The following is a 21476-nucleotide window of genomic DNA, read 5'->3' as shown; positions in this document are numbered from 1 at the left end:
AGGGAAGGGAAGGGAAGGGAAGGGAAGGGAAGGGAAGGGAAGGGAAGGGAAGGGAAGGGAAGGGAAGGGAAGGGGAAGGGGAAGGGGAAGGGGAAGGGGAAGGGGAAGGGGAAGGGGAAGGGGAAGGGGAAGGGGAAGGGGAAGGGGAAGGGGAAGGGGAAGGGGAAGGGGAAGGGGAAGGGGAAGGGGAAGGGGAAGGGGAAGGGGAAGGGGAAGGGGAAGGGGAAGGGGAAGGGGAAGGGGAAGGGGAAGGGGAAGGGGAAGGGGAAGGGGAAGGGGAAGGGGAAGGGGAAGGGGAAGGGGAAGGGGAAGGGGAAGGGGGAAAAAAAAGAAGAAAAGAAAAAGTCTTCAGTTATGTAAAGGATTGCTTTAAAGAAGAAGGAAACAAACTGTTCTTTAGGTCTACTCAGATAGGACAGGAATGAGAGGCTTTAAATTGTGCCAGGGGAGATATAGGTTTGACTTTAGGAAACATCTCCTAATGATAAGGATAATTAAGCAATGAATATATTACCTAGGAAGTTACAGAATCCTCTGTAGAGGTTTTTAAGGACAAACAAAGATATCTGTCTAGGCTGATTTAAATATAATTTATCTGTCTTTGGGGATGGAGGGATAGAGAGGAATAGACGGGATTTTTCTTGAGCTCCCTGTCTTATTTTCCAATCTTTCTGTCATTTTTGTGAATTAGACATGAGAATGACTCAGAACACACCTGTAGTTATAGCTTTCACTCTGTCGTCTGAATTATGCGGTTTGTATATACTTTGTATTGAATGATCTGGCTCCAGCTCCAAATGCAGAGAAGGTCAGGCATGTTAATGAGTTATCATGGGCCAAAATTTATATGGTTGAGTTTATAAATCTTACTAATTGTGTTTGAGTTCTGGAAGCAGTATACTGACCAAAAACTTAAACAAAAACATGTTAATAAAAAGGTATTAATCGTAATAAGGAAAACTCAAATGCATTCGAGTTGTGTTTTTTTGTATTTACTGGATGAACACATCTAATACAATCATGCATCATTCCTCCTGTATATTTCTTGTATGGTTTTCCTCGCTGTAGTGTCTGGATTAATCTCACCAAGGTTTGCCTAGATAAATGGCAGGTGTTTTCACTAAGCTTCATGTCTAGACTCTTTCTGTAGTCATTGGAGAAACAGAAAAACACCTCTGAGATAAATATCTAAGTCAAAAAAAAATCTTTTTAATAGGATATCCATCTCTCTTGTGGAAGCCTGGATGATTAACTCAGACAACTTCTGAGACACCTAGAGTTAAGTGACAGGAATCCAATCCTGATGGTCAAGTATATTGTCTTATCCATACCAAATGATTTGATCATTTATTCTCCACTTCTGCTGTTCTTTGGATTTATAACAAATGTATTTTTTTATTGATCCTAATATGAATTCCAATAGACTGAAGCAGCTTTCATAAAACACCTCCAGCATTTCAGTCTCTGTGGCTATCGGGACCATAGCTAATTTGGGGAATGGAATCTATTCCTGCTAGAAAGTTACTTGGACCAGAAAGAGAAGAAAATAAATTTGCATTTCTGTGATATGCAGGATAAGATGCCTGTCTTTGGAGAAGATCTGTATTCATCAAGGGTATCTTCTATTCTTTGGCCCATAGCAGAAATATATTGCATATGTTTTTTCCAGGTACATTAACCTGTTAACTTGTGTCAGTCAATATTGTCAGTCTACTAGCCAGAGTAAAGAACAGTAATAATATACAAATAATGTACTCTGTGCGTCATAGAAAATTAATACTAAGTAATTTTCTGCCTAGTAGTTCATAAGCACGAATTATTACTAGGGTGCTGTTGTTTGGAGCAAGCAGCCACTTTGCTAGCTCTCTTCTGGCAAAACCATCTGGAACGACTGCACACACTTGGAGGGGCAGAGGAAAAGGTTTCCCAGAATGAAAAGGTTTCTGGAAGATGAAAGTTATTGGAATTCTAATTATAACTCTGTAATTGATCACTGAAATATTTCTGGTGAAAGCAAACAAGGAAGCAAGAAGTAAGAAAAGGAAAGAAAATAAAGGAAAGAAAAAAAGCCAACCATGTGCCTTCCAGCAGAAAAATGAGTCAAGAAAATGCTTCTCTGATTGCTTCAGTTTATTCTGAATACATTGAAGAGATTTAGATATCAGATTATCCTTTTCATTTAAATGGAAATAAATGACGTTAAGTCATTGACTACTGAAATGAAATTGAATGGGGGCAAGCTTAGCTGGTACAGCAGAAGACACAAAAAAAAGACCTGAAGGGCCACTGAATTTTAAAATCAAAAAAGATCACTCATGATTTCAGCTACTTGGAGGGAAATTGCGAGGGGGATAGAGTCCCCTATCATGGCAGTGTATCAGCAGCAAGGAAGAATCCTGGACCTCCAAATTCATGCACTTATAATGTGCCTTAAACACTTTGGTCTCCAGCAGATACTTCTCAGTCTCTCTGAAGAACTACTAATCTCTGTCAGAACAGGTATAAGACCAGGTACACATCTAGCATTGTTTCTCGGTAGCTGACCCATTTTGCAATGGAAAACATACCTATGCGATGAAGAATGAGGAAAGCAAGGTTAAAAAACATCCGAGATTTTGTTTGTAAGGTATTTTGCTGCAGAATCAATCCCAATAAGTAGATATTTTGGGATAGGCATCTTCAGGTCTGAATTTACAGGAAAAGAGAAGAATAGCTTAATTAATTAATTAATTTATTTATTTTCAACATGATGATTGTGTAGTAACCTTTTGGAAAATAATAGCAGTTTGTTAGGTCACCGCAATCCCATGTGACAATAAAACAGAATAGGAAGAAGGCAAGGAATCAACAAAATAAAATCTTTTCATACTTTCCCTGTCTCAAGGTTGGTTCCAGGGTATTGAAGTGGAATTGCTATTACTGAACATTAAGCAGTTGTCAATAGAATCTGCATTTGAGCAGTGATCTGGGCTTCTTATCACAAGCAGTTCACGGACTTCTTATCACAGGTCATATGAGGAGAATGCCACGGGATCATAGCCTCATAGAAAGGAAGGAGAAGGAATTCTCGCATATAGCATCCTTGTATTTATGAAGGACTTCACCTACGTTTCCAGGCAATTGCAGTGGTATTTTATCTTGCTCATAGATTTGCTAATTAAAAAAATAATAATAATAAAATTCTCCTGGAAGGACCAGTAGTTTGTTGAAGACTTCAAGGCTTCAACCAGTTATGCTTGGGCCCAGTAATTTATTTTTTCTGCTAAACAATTTATCTGCATTTCAAGGTTGAATTAGTTGGTGAGGAAGGGTTACTATATATACCTCCGAGAACTTTTTTTATTTATTGGCATATGCCTAAGCATTTTGTAAAATAATGTTTTAGTGAAAAACATTGATTGTGTAGCTCAGCTGATAGGAGTTAGCCTTTTTTTTAATTTGCTTTTATGCAAGCAGTAATATTTCACAATACATGGGATGGAATGTATTCATATCACTAAACCTCCAGAAAAATGAATCACTCATCTGTCTGCAGCATAACTGAGGATAAACAGCAGATAACCAGAAAATAAATACTTTTTAGGCCACAGCTGTAAGATTAATGTCTGCTGTCTTTACTTGGGCAAACATCTCTTTGAAGTTTAAAAATTTTATCTAAACAGAGACACTGCACTGAGTTTCTGTATTGATAGAATTACCCCAGGTTAATTTTTTTTTCCATATAAAATGTTTCCAGCACTGCATACAACTCATTTTTTCTCTGCTAGCTGTAGCCAATTATTTTGGACAAATAGGCATTCTCCTCTGCATGTGTAATTTTTACCAACTGAGCCTGTGAATGTCTTTATTCATTCTGTGTAAGCTCCACCCTTGTCAGTCTGTTGTATTAAAAAATGTTCCTGCACAATGAATAGATGAGTGCACCACGGATTACCTGCACAGGGATTCTGAACTCCTCTCATGGAGATGTTGCACCATATCCAGTTACTACAGTTTAGATGTATTATGCTGTATGTAAAAGATTTACTAACATGAAAACTATGCCTGAGTGCCAGCTACTGACAAGAAGCTACAGAAGCTTGAAATGCCTAAAAGAAGGTAGTTGCTAATGAAATATGGCAAGTCAAACCTTGATCCAAGGTAGAAAAGCTTTTCTATGTGTTTGTCTGATATTTGTCATGCTTTATGCTGGGATAAACTCCCACTTTGATCAAAACACATCTTAGTAAAGTTGTCAAAATGAAATAAGAAAAGAATGAGGGGATGTCAATTGCTGTTTCAAACACCATTCATTCTGAATCAAAGAAAATGTTAATTTGTGTCAGGAAGCTGAATTATGTAAATGTTGACTGTGTTTGTAGCAAAGACCAAGTCAAAGCTACAGTGTAAATGAAGCAGGAACCCCTTTAACACTGGAGTAGTTTTAATGTACATCTATATATGGAAATGAATAGGAAATGAAGCAAGAAATACAATGTTTGGGAAAGAATCTTGTCATGATTTGCAGAGATAATTACAGGCAAAAAGGAGATTGAATATAGCAACAGGAAAAGCAAAATAATTATGCAGCAATTAACAGGAAAGCTGTATGGTTCTTTGAAAAAAATAGCAGTCATCAGGTTAAAAATATATGCTGAGTACAGAAATGCTTTAATAGTCAATACATCAAGTATTCGAATTCATTTCCTAAGATAAAATACTGTTTCATAAAATAGATCTCATCTATAAGATGAAATATATTTTGCAGTTTATATATTCATTATGTTTGTATTTTTATCTTAAATATGTCATTTGAATTGGAGGAAAAATAAAATGTTAATTTCAGATTGTGGATACATAGTGTAATAATAAGAAGATGCAGATTTAAAGTTAATGTTTCAAGGACTGCCAGGAGCCAGTAGAAAAATAACTACTCCTAGATTTGCAATGGAATTAGTTTCTTATGTCCTAAAATCTTCATATTCTGATAAAAACTATTACTTGCTTTTATTTTACTGGAGGCAACCCTGGTTTTTGGTGTTTTTGTAGGTCTTCTACTTTATTAGTTAGCAATAGCACAGTCAAAAGTACTCTTTCTGAAATGTAACATACAAGGATTTCTCCTGCAATTTAGGGAATCTCAGGTGGTACCTTTTATGGGGAGCCTGTCATGCAGTGGCATCTTCAAGTGCATTAAAATGACAACTGGGGCTCACTGTGCTCAGGCACGGGACCATCTTGGTGAAAAGAGAAAGGAGACACCACTGTGTATCCACGTCAGTATAGGATAGTTTTCAAGAGTTGAAATCTTTATTTTAAAGCTAGTGGGAACAATTTATCCAGATAACAATTAAAAAGACAAGGTGTTTTGCGTTGTGGTTCTGGACAGAGGGACATCCTCTGAATTGTATCATTTATATCAACATGTCAAAAAACGTCTATCCCTGTCCTTCTTAAACATTGAATCTGGATCTGAGGTGTGTAATCTTCATTGCTTTATGCAAATTCACTATTTACTATAGATACAAGATGGAAGAAGACATGCTTCCCACTTCAGCAATTGTCTGGGCAAGTCAAGATTAGGTGTGCAAGCTGTCCTGAGATAGGTCACAGGCTCCTCTCCTGTCTCTGCACTGCACATCCCCAGTGAGAAAAAATTAGGAGAGGGAACAAGGTGAGGGGTACACTGAGGCTGCAGGTAGTGAGCCTGCACTGTGGGTTTGGTGGGGATGCTGCCTTTCCCTTCTATGAATAGGCTCAAATATGACAATGAGGACATCAAATAATGATAAAGAGCAGTAATCCTGACAGTAGTAATAATTAATGCCTCTGTGGTGCCCTTCATTCATTGACCTCTAATCACTTTGCATGCATTGATTAAAGCTGTATGGGTTCTCTGAAATAGATCAATATCATTTTTATTTATATGTCTTTACTGCCATAAACATATATATATATAAAAGTATAAACATATGAAACAATAAATTCTTATCAAGAAGCATTAAAAATCACTTGGCTTAAGTGTTTTCAAAAAACCCACCACCAACAACAAAGAAACAACAAAGCATCTGAATGTCTAATATACTGGGTTTTAGGATACAGATCCTCCTGGTGAATGAGGGGACTCAGGCATTTTCTTTGCTGTTTCATGAGAAATGTCCAGATATAGAAATGTGTATGAAACCAACCTGAGAAGCCGAATGGTTGACTGGATGAGACCATGTGTATAAAGCATATGTAGCTTTTCCATAATGCTGAGAATCATTCCAAGGATTCTGATCATAGCAATTGTAGTTTTCATTGCTTACATAACGTGCACTGACCATGGCTAGCAACTTAGGTAGGGATATAAACTGTCTTATTCCCTTCCCTGCAGGAGCAGATATTAAGAGTCATAATATTGATTAAGAACAATTCCTATTTAAAAAATACAATAATTGTGTTACTAGTGTATTGTGTCCTTTTCTTTTAGGTTATTCAATACTTCAAGCAATTATGGAAAAAGCGGGACAAAATAGCTGGCAAGTCAGTGCCATCTGTGTGGAGAATTTTAATGATGCCAGCTACAGGCGGCTTTTAGAAGATCTGGACCGAAGACAAGAGAAGAAATTTGTAATAGACTGTGAAATAGAGAGGCTTCAGAATCTCTTAGAGCAGGTAACATTCTTTTTAATGTCGCTGTAAGCACATTACTGAAATTCCAGATGAGATACCAGTGTGCATTGCCTTTTGTTTATTTTCTCAATGGAAATGAGATTGCCTACTCTTTCCTTTTGTTTTTCGCCATGGGCTGACATGTGTACATCCACTTGCCGACTGTTTGCCTTCCTATAAAATTCTTGTCATACCAGCCAGTGCATCAGCACAGTGAGCCCTCCCTTCCCCAGCTGGCAGGTCTCCGGGCAGTTGGGGCAGCTGCACACTTGGCTTCCCAGCACCTCCCTGCCTGATACAGCTTGCATCGGGCTCTTAGGGCTGGTGGAACAACACAACACCACAGTGTTGCTGCATTACCATGATGCCCTCAGTCTGTACCTTCACAGGGGAAAGAAACCAGTCTTGTTTGAGAAAAGGAAAAAAAAAATTATTTGAATCCAGTATTGCATATTACTTGCAATTCACAAAACTATGCATTTCTAGCTATAAAGTCTTTAAACTCATTATTGCATGTATTTCCAGCTACAAAATACTTCAAACTTATTATTACACATATTTGAACTGATAGTTTTATTACCTTAGCAGAGTGTTTATGAACACGAAGAAAAGTAGAATAAAAGTGCTGTTTTGCTGGGAAGGAAGGTCAGGTTCTTCCATTCATGGAAAGCTGCTCTTGTGCAAAGAAAATACTGGTCCAGACAGATGGGTTTGCACTGTATGGTACCTTTACTGGTGTAGGAACCTATTGCTATATAGTGCTCATAAATGTTGGAAAAATCAATAAAATAATGCTTTGAAAAGAGCATTTTGCCAAGTGACGGGAAAGTAACTTAGGGTTAACTCGCTGCTTCTCGCATGATCCCACACATGAGGTTGCAAGTGCAGCGTTCAGCACCCGGTGCTGCTGCAGGGAATGGGTGCCATCTGCTGGTGGTGGATCCTCCCCCGCCACCCTGCTTATCCTGCCTAGCGCATTAGGGACTTCTGAAATTTTTGTTGTAAAAACGTTCACAATGCGTCTGCTACCGAAGTCATAGAAATATAAAATGCAGTTTGTGATGCAGAAGTACATAAAATAATCCTCACAGACATATACACGTCACATTTGCTTTCACTGACAGAAGCTAGAGAGAAACTGAGCATTAATGGTATGGCTGCAATAACAAGGACTTTTTCTACGACTGTTGCCAAGAGAAGAATAGATAATGCTGTATCACTATAGGCATTCATTTGGCTATTTTTTTATTGTGAAAGCCATTATGTTTTAACACATGCTTTCTATAGTTTATGATGAAGTCATCAAGTTCAGCCTATGTTGTAGTAAAACAGAACACCCATTTGGGCATCTTTTAAAATATATTTAGAAAAATAATATTCCCCTCAGTTTTGTGTGTGTGTGTGTGTGTGTGTGTGTGTGTGTAGTTTCTTCTACACAGTGTGTAAATGTGAATTAGAAAAAGTATGCTATATTATGCCATAAATTCTGCATACACCCACCATCCTACATAGGTGTATGTGCAGAGTATCCACTCAGTTGCACAGTAAAATGAAGTCACCCAGCATTCAGCTCTCGCTGATCTCAGCCGTACATTTTATTTCCTTCCAGGAGCTGCTACTCATTTTTTTTCTGGATAGGCCTCTACATAGTCAGTTCTTTTTGAGCATAACCTGTGCTCTTTGTTCAGATCATACAGAATTGAATTGGATATTGATTTTAATGGGATTATGTTTTGACCTCGTCTGACTTCATAAAGGTCTGGATTTTGCCTGCCTAAAATAGGTACTTAACATGGCAAGTAATAAAAATGCAGTGCCTGGCCTCAATAGGGTGAGTCAGATACTGTGAATTTGGCTGATGGCTCTATAGGACAAGCCCAAAAGCTGCTTGAGTCCTCTTTCCATTGACTGAACTGTGGGAAAATCAAGGGTAGGAGTTACATCCAACTTACAGCATGCCTGTATCTTAGCCATTCACACAAACACTTTTAGGAAGTGATTCATCTGGCTACTGTTTAATTTTGGATGGGATTAATTTTACCTAAGAAATTAGCTATTTGGTATTTGTGCTGATGTTTTTTCAAACCTAAGTGTAAAGCCTTTGCCCTTAAATCCACACTAATGAAGGGAGAGAAACTGGTATGTGGGCTATTGGACTTCTTCTAGTAGTGACTACTGATATAAATAAATTTACACTAGATCTAATTAAATTGGAACATAGATAATTCAGAATATTTCTGTAATTTGTCCAGGTCATGTGAATTTTCTTCTTCTGCTCCAACACTCCTGGAGCCTCGTCTTCATCCTCCCAAGGGAAGGTCACTGTATGGGCAGGAATGATATTGTAGCCAGGCTAGGTGACGTATGCGGTGACCTGTAGCTTTACTCTCTAGTGTGGAGGTCCTGGTCTTCCTAGACCAGCTCACCTGTGGGTAGGCCTGGGGTGCTGTGCTTAGCCACTCTTTTGGGGCTCCAAAATGGAAGCAGTTTGCCTTCAGAGGTCAAGTGCTGCTTAAGGATGAGCAGTCAGAAACCTTCTTGGAGATAAAAACATTTACAATCTCCCAAAGACAGGAGTGAGGCAAAAAGAGTCTGGCCCAATGTAGAAAATGCAAAATAAAAACAGTTTTAAAATATCAGCCTCTGACTTTTTCATTGTGTATGAGGGCTTTTATAACCTGTAGCAGACAGGGTAACCTCACAAATGGACTGAAAGTTGGAGTGCTCTTCCCTGCATACACAGAGGAATTGATTAAGCTTCAGTGACTCTAATTAACTCAACTTTTTTACTGCCTAGTTCTCCCGTAATTGAGAGTCTAAGTTGTGACTATTGTAATACTTTGCAATGTACAAGTAAATGTTCTGCAGAACATTTAGGAAAAGTAATTAAATCTCAGTAATGAGACGGTAACTCAGAGTACTTTGCCCTTAAATCTATGCTAATGAAGGGAGAGAAACTGGCTTGTGGGCTTGTGGGTTTCTTCTCAAGTGACTGCCCATACATACACACATTCATACTTCTCATGACTCTGGACCTCAAGAAATGAAGACTGGAGACTTTTTCACTGGCTGTGTTCAAAGAGCACTGCTCCCCTCTCCATATCTGGTGCTCACTTATATGACCTGGAGTCTTCTGCTCATTTTCCTCTCCCAGCTGCCCATCTCAGAAAAATAACCCCTTGCTATTTCTTCATTTCTTCTGCAACTTTAATCTCACCATTTTCTATTTTTCTTTTGCCTCTTGTATTTTTCTTAGTTCATTATTTTTTCTCATTATGTGTATGTAGAAGCTGCCTTCACACTCCAAATTTGTAGCTTGTCTTCAGGGAAAACTTGTTCTCCTGGAATCCAGTGATGTATCTGAAATCCAGACTGTGCACACACCAGGGTGTGCATTTTCCATTACATGGTCTTCCTTTCAGGTTTATACACTGCTGCAGTGAGGCTGATGTTTTGGGCAAGGGCCAAACCTATACTCACTTTAAGGGTGAAGTATGGACAGAGGGAGTTTCATTGTCAGATTTCCATTCTAGAAAGAGGTAACAGGGCCAGCATTAAATACAGGAGATGTGTTCAACCTTCCTGCAAGTACTTACATCTGATTTACTTGGATTGCCCACAACAAAGGGTTTCAGATCCATCCTAATAAAATCACACAATGGTTTTCTCAATAAAGCTATACTGTGCTTTGGTCGTGCTCAACCATACTTGATACTGGAAATATTTGGGGGCAGTGGAAACATTTTGTTTGGTTTCTTTATTATTGCCAGTTGCAGTGGCTCAGCTCAAAATGCTGTTTAAACACACCACTGGAGCAAGGCATCACTTTGAGCAGGGTCACAGGGTTACTTTGCTTCATCAGTAAGACAGAGTCTTCAGCCTATGTGAGTCAGCACATCTCCACCTACTCTCAAGAATCTACTGTAACTTAAGTGAACCAGGATAATATTAGCTCCTTTTCAGACTTTCTTGTAGGGGTAGTGAAAGAACACCCTACCTCCTTAGTATCTTACAACAGCCATAAGAAAACCTTTTTGTTGTCTCTGAGTGAGACTCCTCCTATGTACTCCTATGTCAGACCTCATCATTCTGCAACCTCAGGCTATAAAAGACAATCCACAAACATCAAGATCTTTACCATAAGTTTTTCTTTACTTACCCATTTCCATTCTACTAGAAAAGACTACACAGATGAGAAGGCAGAACTTTAACTTCTCAATCTTACTCTTTCTAATGCACAAGTTTGACAGTTACGAAAATCTAGAAGTTAATGCAAATGCAGTGCAGAAGGGTCTTAAGTTTTTGTTCCGCAAAGCAGAAAACGTCATATTTTCTAACAACTAGGTTCATGAGTACTGTAATCATCACCATATGAGAGGCTTGTGTTTACCACCATTTAGATTATTACCTTTACAGTTTTGTACTCGTGCTCCTCATGCAAGTTCTTCACGCTCCAGAAAGGAAGAATATTGCTCATACAATGAGAAATTGCAGACTCTGGGATATCTTCCCTTAGAGATTCCTAATTAACCCTTTCTTTTATATGTTTTCCAGAGACCACTTTTCCATCCAATACCACAATACAGAGAAGCTATGATCAGTGGTTCCAATACCATTGCATTGTTTATATACGCAAGAACCTCAGAAGAGGAGACTAATTCAATAAGTGAGAGTTACCTGACCGTCCCCACTTTTTAGTTCATTTGTGGTCAGGCTTGTAGTATCTGTGAAAGAATATTTGGAAGTTGAGAGCAGCTTTAACTTGTGTTCTTTCATATACTATGAGGCATGAGCTCTTGAGTAAAGGTGTGCATTTTTAGCAACATAATAAGTACCATTACTGTAGGAAAGTGTGGAGGATACAGTGCTAGGGCTGAATTTAGTATCCTCTTGCCCACTGCACCTATCTTGTTTCTTTCTAAATTTTTCTGGCAGAAGATAGCATCTCTTCCACCAGTGTTAATGGATTGGTGTTGTATGGCTTTTCTTCAGAGAAAAGATAATTTATAGGAATTATGTTTTAATACCAAAAAAGGACAAACATCTTCTACAAGTTCCAGTTTAGGATGAATGCTCCATCCTCTAGTAAAGTCTGGCCAAGTGGTTCTGGCTTGTAGATCAGGGACTCCAAAGTCTCTGCCTCTTTTGCAAATGCAGTTTCAAGTTCACTTTCCATTATTTCACAACTTGGACACTGGCTTGCATCGCTGGAGCAATTTTGCTTTTTACCTTGAAGAACATTTTCCTCTTTAGCAGAGAGAAAATGGTGTACATGCACTAGTTGTGTAGATAATGTTCTTAAAGTTAATTTTAACAGCTTCTCTTTCCCTGTTACAACTTTTGGTCCCACCATGTCTACTGAAAAAATAACTGTCTTTCCCTAGAAGGAATGTATGTATATATATTCTGTATTTCTCTTTGTGAATTTTATCTAAAGTGTGTTATACCCTTGTTGATTTCACGTGCTGAAGGAAAAGACATGCAAAGAGAATATAATTAATTATAAAGTTGAATAGTGCTATTTCTCATGAAATGGGGACCATTTCAAAGTTTCATATTAGTGTTTATTCATTGTTTGATTTGTATCTTTACAATCCAAAAATAGGAGAATGAAGCAATGGTTGGAATTATCAGAACAGTAAAAAGTGAAGGCTGATACCCCTCTGTTTTTGTTTGTTTGTTTGTTTGTTTTGTTTGTTTGTTTTGTTTTTCTCTTAGACCATCATTACCACCAGCACCATAAAAACAAATTTTTTCTCCAAAAAATGTACTGAACAAGCAGGAAATAGCACTTAGTATAGCTAATTAAGAAATATGTGAAATTTGGCTGGCCAGGTAGTATGCATGTGCTGACTGGTGACCTGTCAGACAAGAGAGATAGTACCTTGGCATTTCTTATCCCTTTGGTGGCAAAAAACAAATGGATCTCTGTTTTCCACCTAGCTGCCAGTATTAATAAGCACTGTACAGGCTAAATTTGTTAGATGTCTTAGATGATGTCTTAGAGGCATTAACTTCCTTTCAAATATAGCTGAAATTGCCCAATGTGTTAGAAGACATTTTACTGGAAAACTGATAGGCAGATTCACAGACAGCTCAGTTGCATAAATATAACTTCTGTAGGAAACAGGACTAAAAATGTGTAGCAAAATGAACACATTCAAGAAAATGTCCTGTCACTTTCTTCTAAGATGTACTTATATTAGTTAACTGGATTAATTTACCTTTAGTAAATATGTGTCCTAGATTTCTTTTGTTATTTATTCATTTGCTAACTTTCAAGCAAGAGTGAAATGTAATAAAGAGATGAAATTGTGGTCAGATTTAGAGAATAACATAGAAAATCATTTTGAAGATTTCAGTGAAAACTTATGTTATTTGTTCAACCATTGTATTTGTTCAACCATTGTATTTGTTCTTTTTACTTTTTCAGACACTAATAACACATATTACTTACTAGAGAAGCATACTGTCATTTGGTCACCCATAGCTGATCGCACTACTATTACTTACAGTTTATACAGTGCTCAAAAAAGTGGTCAGATATACAATGAAGTCAATACTCCAAATGGATTTTACAGTTAAGTTGAAAAGTGTAATAGAAGAATCATTTAAATAGTGATAGATAGTTTTGTTAACTATAAATACTTCAGTCTATTTTTGTTGGCCTTCCATTGCTTTTTCTTTTTGTTTTTAATCCAATTTAAAAAATTAAAACATAAATTATATGAGGAAATTTTCAAAAACACAAATACTGAAGTTGAAATTTATGGTCCCCCATTTATTTTTCTGCCAGACTTCTCTCTGTCAGCACATATTAAACACCACAGAGCAAATAAAGTACCGGGAACAAGACTGGAGTCTTACAGCTCTGAGATGTGTTTTTAGGCAGATTTAGGACCTGTTTTTGCAATACAGACTGTGAAGTACCGATGTGAAGAGACTTATTTTATGAACAGTCATAGAATAACAGAATGATTGGGGATGGAAGAGACCTCTGAAGGTCATATGGACCAACCTTTTTCTCAAAGGGGCTTAGATCAGTTACTCAGGGCCCCACCTTGTCAAATTTTGAACACTTCCAGGGATAGAGATCTCAGCTTCTCTATGCCTTGTTCCAGTGTTTGACTACTTCATGGTGAAGATAAAGAACTAGGAACTGAATTTAACCATGTCTGTAGGATGACCTTCATGCAGAGCCTAGCAAAGTAAAGGGAAGAGCACATGCTAACTGTAATTGCATTTGCTTAACACTTCTGTTTTTAATCCAAAAAAAAAAAAAAAAAAAAAATGTTCCCACACCTACTCTGTGTTTTCCCAGGCTTTTTTCATGTTCACTAGTATTTCCAGTGTTTCTGTATCTGTTTACATTACAGGCACATACATAAACATGTGCACATAGCCATATACAGGACTTGATTCAACACAAGAAAAAAAAAATAAAAATAAAAATAAAAGACTCTTCTTTCTGCAACAACAGCAAGGAATTTCCTTTTCCTTTCTTCTGTTTATCTCAGCTTCATCCTTTTCCACCAGTCTCCATCCCACAAAGTTCACACCTCAGCACTCCATGTGTTAAAAGTCTTCCAAGGTGTCCACTGTGAGCAGCATCTTCTGAATTTTGCATAGTGATTCAGTTTTGCTGTCAGAGACCATCAGTCTGGCTCCTGCTCTGCCAGACAGCCTGATTCCAGTCTTTTTTTTCTGCTCTGCCTCACCCCATAAAAACTAAATGGGATGTTTCCCAGTAGATGGGCACCACTTCTCTCTGCTCTGTCAGCGCTCTGTATCAGCAAGATCAAGCCTCTCTGCTCATACAGGGCTGTATTCGCCTTTAAACACAGAGGAGAAAACTGCTTTGCAGCATCTGGCATGTGTTTAATGCTTCAATGTACACAGCTGAATTTATACGTAGTAATAAAAAGAAAGTTTATTGTGTTTTGTAATATTAAAAATTAAAAACAGGTGTAAAGTTGTCACATAGCAAAGTATTGGTATTGTTAGCCTTGTGAGAATTACAAGTCAATAAACTCTAATTAATAGCATCTAATAGCACAGTATTAACAAGCATGACAGGGAAGTAGCTGCACAGTATCTTGGACTCTGTTCATAGCTGTCTAACTAACTCTGTTTTTCAATGTATTGTTTGACATCACTGATCCTCAGCTTACCCTGCCTTAAAGAGCCTTGAGATATGCAGCCAAAAAGTACTGTGTAAGTGTTAGCACTCAAAAACAAATCTCTCTGATGAGTAAAATAGAGCAGGCTGTCACTGCAACAACTGATGATTATTATTACTGGCAAAATGAAAGTAAATAAATATGTGAGTGGAGAGAAATACAGAAGCTGACATATTCTACTCCTTGGTCTGATTGTAATATTTTGCCACTGGCATGTTAAACCTGAAAAAGCAATGTTTGACTGCTGAAGGTCTCTATATTGATCAAGTTTTCAATTTTTCAATCGAGTTTTCTGTTCTGCTGTTTTTAAAAATCTATTTTTTCTTAATTTCCACTGTGTCTGCTAACTGAGGATAGCAACTGACATTTTTACAAATGATATTTAGAAAATTGGCATAATTAATTGTGAATAATAAAAAATAAATTAAAACATGATACTTACAGAAAGGCAGAAATTTTCCATGCACATGAATTCAGCAGAATATTAACTCAGTTATTCCTCTACAACTTCCTCTGCTTTTTCTGGTTTTCATGATCACAGCAGCACATGAGCACAGAGGATCACTAGCACAACACATGCACATAGTTATCAAGAGATCTGTATTGCTTTTACATGCAGTTTACTTTCATAATGAGGATTTCTTTATTCTTTGAGTTAGAAATACCATGGACTTGTCTAGTCTCTTACCATCTCCACACTTCCTGTTTATCCTTTTGATTTACCTGAACAAAATATAGGCTTAGTTCTGCTCACACAGGACCACAGAAGCAGACCATTGGCCAAAGACCTTGGTACATGCACAGCACAGTGCAATTTGGGCCAGTAGCAGCAGCATTGGACTGAGGCTGCTTCAGGGCCATAGTAGCAGCACTCTGCGTATGTCTCCTTAGTCCAAAGGGATTGGACTTTATGAATTTCGGAGATTCATAAAGTGCTTTTTCCTCACCATTCCTGTCCCTCTCTGTTTGCTTTTTTCCCTAGAGTTCTATAGAGCTGCTTGTAAGCAACACTGTGATGTCAGTGCAAACTGATAGCTCTTCTCCTCGAGGCAGCCAGCTGCCAGCACCGCCACCAGTGTCTTCCTCACCCCATGCAGTCAGCAGGGGCTCCCTGAAGACATTCATTTTCTATGAAGCAGCTGAGATCTCGCACAGTAATAGTCCCACACTGCACAGTAATACAAACATATTTTGTCACTGCACTGCAAACTGATGAGGTTTGGACCCAAGAAATAGCTTATTTCAGTTACTGAAAGAACAAATAGGCAGTAGAAGACAAAGGATGAATACAAATGGTTAGGGGGATTCATAAAGTGACCTTCTTCTTACACCGTTCCTCTCTCTCCCCGCCTTCTTCATCCCTGCAAGCCTGCATATCCCATGTACCTCTGGGAGAGCCTGTTGCAGGAATAGGCTTTGAATGGAAGCAACTTCAGCAGCAGAAAAAACAAGCAACTGTATTCCAGGCACTGGCTAGCAACCCCTGAGCCACCTCTCCAGGTTTTCTTCCCCAGAGGCTGCCTGTGCTGCACAGGGCTCGTGCTGATGCACAGCGCAGAAGGGGACGTGACAATTTGTAAGGAGACACTTCTGCTATGTAAGCTGCCTTCTTTTACATCCTATCTTTTGATTTTAGGCTGTTAACAGTCCACGCTCTTCCCAACACTAGCAGCCTTTTGTGAGCACTAGCTGTTAAAATTAAGCTTATTTTTCAATTGCTTTTTTATGGCTTTGTAAAAAGTTTATCCTTGGTTCAGATATCGTATAAAATCCCATTGCAGTCGTGGTTTATATCTTCACCATTTCTGCCACAGTATTTCAGGTCAAGTCTCAATCTTCTGTCTTTAACAAGTCCCCACACTTTTTATATTGTGTTAGACAGACTTCATTTTATTGCATATGTTCTTTTTCTTAAGGCAGCAGATTGTGAGACAAAACCAAAGAGGAAAACCTTTGTTAAAGTCCCATTGGTAATGGGCAGCTATCATCCTTTGAAGAGATTTAACTGAAATTAAGTTCTTTTCACTTCAGCTTTACTGACCTTCATCTGATGGAAATCATAATGAGGGACATTTCATGCTACAGAAGTTAAGCATTCTTTTAAAATAAGTTATATACAACGTCAATTTCATAGCAGTAAAGAGACGAGGATGACTTGGGGCCTGATTCGCTGCTTAGACACTGATGTAAGTCTGGAAATTGTTTTATGAAAATTCATGGACTTGCCAGTCGTGGGGAGAAGAGAGAGAGAGAATCAAAGCAGACATTGGTAGCTCTTATTTTTGATAATAGAATAGTTCCTGAATTTCCTAGACCAGGCCATTGTTCAGCTAAACAGAAAGAATGGTGTTGTCTAATAAAGTCAGAAAGTTCATAGTTGTGTGTAAAGACTGAGTTTGATTCAGATCTCCCTGGTTCTGCTTTTATGGCACTTTAAAGTCAACAGTATAATTCTAGCTACTTTTGATTAGCACTGGCTATCGATGACGTGAGAATAAGGCTTTTTCTTAATTGCAGTATAATAGATCAGCAACTAAAAATTCTCCTAATGTCCTGTTCCTTATAGGTTCTTATGCGTAAATGCATTTAATGTGAATGCTTTTCAATAGAGCCTATTGTGATTCATATATTTTATTAAATATAAATATTTATAAATATACATATCTAAATATAAAGTCCACCTTTTTTTGTGGATTTACATACACACACACACAATAATCTTTGTGGAAAAAAAAAAAGTTGCATTAGATTCTTAAACAACCACGATAGGCTTATGGCCTGAGTATTTCACTTTGATTCTGTGCTGCCGCATTTACCGAAACAAAGGACTCAATAATAGCATGAGTGTTGGTTAGTACATTCAATTACTTTCGTTGTTTTTTGTGTTAACGATAATTTGGGGAGCAGATTGTGTTTTCTTATTCATTCTTCTTCAGAACAGTGTTGATTATTTAATGATTTCTTCAGTTCTACAAATGAGTTTAAAAGAGCTCCAATTCTATGTGCTGGCCACCTTCGTCATTGAATTAAAACATGCAAATCAGTATGCAAAAGTCAGTGCATCATCCTGCTTTTCCCCGCACTCATCCTTTCCCAAAGGCGTCACAATTCAGTTCACCATTCCCAATGCTTTCTTCCCCAAATCACCCTGGAGGAAGCTGAGGTCACCTTAAACTCTCACCACAACAAAAGCCAGGAGTAACGTGTGTGTGTGTTGTGTTAAGGACAAGTCAGGGTGGGAATATAGAGCAAAAGTGAGTATTTAGAAGATTTAAGTGAAGTATTATATGATGGGAAAAATGGATCTAGTCCCAGTTGCTCAGGTTTCCAGCACTTGTACACTTTTGGATCAAAGCATCCTAAGGCAATGTAAAGGCCATGCATAAGGTCCCCCTTTATTTGCAACATTAGCACTTTTATGGAGTATCACTGCTTCTGTGACCCGTCTTCGGTGCCTGGCCCTGTTGCGGGTTCTGTGGCCGGTTGGGGTGGAGAGCTGAGCCAAACCTCCTGCTCCCTTGGCAGGGCCACCACAAGTGCCTGTGGCAGTGTCACCCTCTCTTCAGGACCTCTCTTTTGAAATGAAGATGGTTCTCGCAGCTCAGCCTCATGCTGTATGTGCATCTGCCACCTGCCCATGAGTGCTCGGGGCTTCTCTAGGAGGGTGGCACCCACAGGCACACTGAGCATCTTAGTTTGCATGAGGAACATGCTTGTTGAAGTTAATCTCCTAATTGTGGCCATTTACTGTACTGTGTATCACATCAAGGGTGGCCTCTAAATATATGAATTTGGGTTTTTTTTGGGTTATGCCAAAGGAGAAGGTGCCCAGAAGCAGCCTGGTTGTACAATAGTTCCCATTGTGAGTTCAGTCCAGGGAGCAGGTTGGAGAGTCCAGAGTAAAACCGTGAACTATGCTTGCTATGGAGGCCAGCTCCTTAGCACAAACTCTTCTGCTGTACACATCCTGTCCTATGGACTTTGCTTCTTGCTAATGGAGATGTTAGACAATGTAGCTCTGCCCTTTCTCTGTATTGTTACTGAGCTTGGCCTTTCAGTTCTGAATTCAGAAGTGTATGAGGAGGCACGTGGTGTTTTAAGGTGTCCCCAGAGTTAGTGAACTTCCATAGCACAAGATTTATGGAACACGCTATAATCTGTCAAAATCCCAGTCCTCTTTTTCCCTTTCAAAGCAGATTCTCTGGTTCTTTTACCTCACTTCTCTTCTCTGCCATAGAAGAAAAATATTCTTGATGTGTATGGGATGGTTGAGGTCTCATCTCAATAAAAGACTCCAGTCACTGCTAGTAAAGAATAGAAAAGGAAAATGTTAGAGGTTGGGGAGCTCTTCTAGAAGCACCTTTTCATGTTATGAAGGACTTAAGTTCATTGTCTGAATTTATCTCCGTGCAGTGGCACATCAGAAAGAAAGGTAGTTCATCAGGTAGTGAGGATTCACATCCTGTTTTATAGATCATAAGCTGCACCTTTAAGTATTCAAGAGAAAAAGGTGACTACATAAATTTTGGATATTCAAAACTATAAGATGCTCACAGAAAGCTGTTTTCACTAAACAGGCACTTTTCCCCTAAATCATTAGCAATTCCTGGTTTGCAAATTATATGTGCTCAATAACCATAAACATTTTCAGATTCAAAATCAGAACTGTATTTAATCTTTGTAGAAAATGCGAGCCATATAACATCATTTCTCTTCTCTATCTGCGTGATCAACATTCTTAGGGTAAAATTTGTCTCAGTTAACATTAGGGATATAAAATGTAGGTGTCTACATCAGAGTTAATCATCATCAACTCTTCTTCTAGTCAGTGGAGAAAAATAAGCACTTTCAGGGCACAAGCTGTCTAATTAATTTTAGACATGTACTTTAGGATAAGATGAATCATTTCCTCAAAGTGCCTGCTTTTTCTACTGACTTTAAAGGAAGTGCAGACAACTAGATGATACGTAGATGTGTACTTTTATTGCCTACCCTTAGAGACAAGTATTGAGAGAATACACTGAAAAAATATATAATGTTTTTTCACAAATATTCTGTATTGTTCACATAAAATCTGTGAATTCTGCAGTCATTTCTATATGCATTTGCTAGGAACAAGCACAGAAGCAAACCCATTTAATGATGTGCAGTATTTAATCATTTTGACTATGTGACAACTACGGATATGTATCTGATGTACCTCAACAGTTGCAGGTTGATCTTGTGCTTGCTTATTTGACTGAAACACTGCAATTATCATCACAATTTGTGTTACGAAACCAAACCAGGGAACAGATCACAACGGGTGTTAATTGCCAAAGCAACGTCAACTCCCAAGAGCTCAAAGGGAGCTGCAGTGATTTGTGCAAGCTGAGGATCAGGCCCACAGTTATCATATCACGTTCATTTTAAATCATGTCAGCCCACTTATGTTCAAACTGTGATGCTGTAGGTGTTCAAAATGTGAGTTTTTAATCTCTATCATTTTCCCTGTAGTAGGAATGCAAATGCGTTTTCATTACCATGGATAGTGGAAGCAGTACAGATGTAAAAGCATTATTGGTGTCAGAGATTCCATCTCTGTGGAAGCCATTCATATCCCTCCTCGTGCCAGCAGGGATTTGAACTCTGTATAATGGGGGGGGGGGGGGGGGGGGGAGAGAGAAATTTTGACAGCACCCACCTCACATGTCTTGAGTATACAATATGGAGAGGTGTGGTATCTCCTTCTTCTCCCCTTCCCCGATAAACTGGTAGCAATGGTATTTAGTTACAGATCTTAATGGGAATCTGACTGGGTCCAAAATGAACATTGTTTTGATATGAAGGACTGACAATCTGGACGATCTGGGGAGGTGTTTTTTTGTTGTTGTTGTTGTGTTTGTTTGTTTCTGTTATGTTTTGCTTTTTTAAAACTGATCATTTTAGCTACAGACTGAAAAAAAGAAAGTGATTGAGGTTGGGAAGCAAGAAGAACAAAAATGATAACAGACATCGCTTATTCACTTTATTGCTTTAAAATAATAAAATTAACACAGTTCTGACAAGATGCTTATGCCACTTCACTTGGAATTTCCCTTCCACTCTCTGCAGAAGCAGATTGACTTACTGGAACCACAACAGAGTTGGAAATCAAGCATTTCCAAGTGTTAATACAGGTCCTGGATCCCTGGGTGTCTTTGGCCAAATCATTTAGTCTTTCAGCAAGTCATGTCTCATCTCCAAACTCTGATGCTATCTATTTCACACTGCACTGGTGAAAGGGTCTGCCAGTCTTCATGAATGTTCTGTCTTTCAAACATGGGACATGGTCCATGAAGGCAAGAAGCTGCCAACTCTTCAGAACAGTCTAGAGTTAGGATTTTCAAAGCAGGAAAGGAGACAGATCCATAGTTTCCCTATTATTTATTAAGTAGCCATCATCACATGGAAAACTTTTGCCTGTATATTGTTTATTCATTTGGAGGGAAGTTAAAATGCTTTGTGGGGATGAATGCATGAGAAGAAAAAAAAAAATCATATCTTTGGGCTGCAAGCAGACTTTTTTAAAGTGAGTGGTTAACCACTGAAAACCCTTGAATTCACTGTGGGTTGGCATAGTTTTTGTCTAACCCCTGTTCTTGATCTTGCCATATCAGGACTGCGGCACTTGCACATCAGGAG

At 38.4% G+C, this 21476-nt stretch overlaps 1 protein-coding gene across 9 annotated transcripts in view; it reads left to right on the top strand.

The window, feature by feature from the left end:
• Window positions 1–21476, top strand: part of GRIA4 (glutamate ionotropic receptor AMPA type subunit 4) — a 224400-nt gene that overhangs the window by 125875 nt on the left and 77049 nt on the right. For all 9 annotated transcript variants that reach the window (XR_013946757.1, XM_080580695.1, XM_080580698.1 and 6 more), the window contains exon 4: window positions 6452–6636. Coding sequence is in view for 8 of the 9 variants with exons in the window: in XM_080580695.1 (XP_080436821.1) it covers window positions 6452–6636 (185 nt within the window). In the remaining variant the exon portion in view is untranslated. The remainder of the gene's footprint in view (window positions 1–6451; window positions 6637–21476) is intronic.

This window comes from Anser brachyrhynchus (genome assembly GCF_964034855.1).
Source record: "Anser brachyrhynchus genome assembly, chromosome: 1".
NCBI classification, from domain to species: domain Eukaryota; kingdom Metazoa; phylum Chordata; class Aves; order Anseriformes; family Anatidae; genus Anser; species Anser brachyrhynchus.
This window is presented reverse-complemented; position numbering and strand designations above follow the sequence as displayed.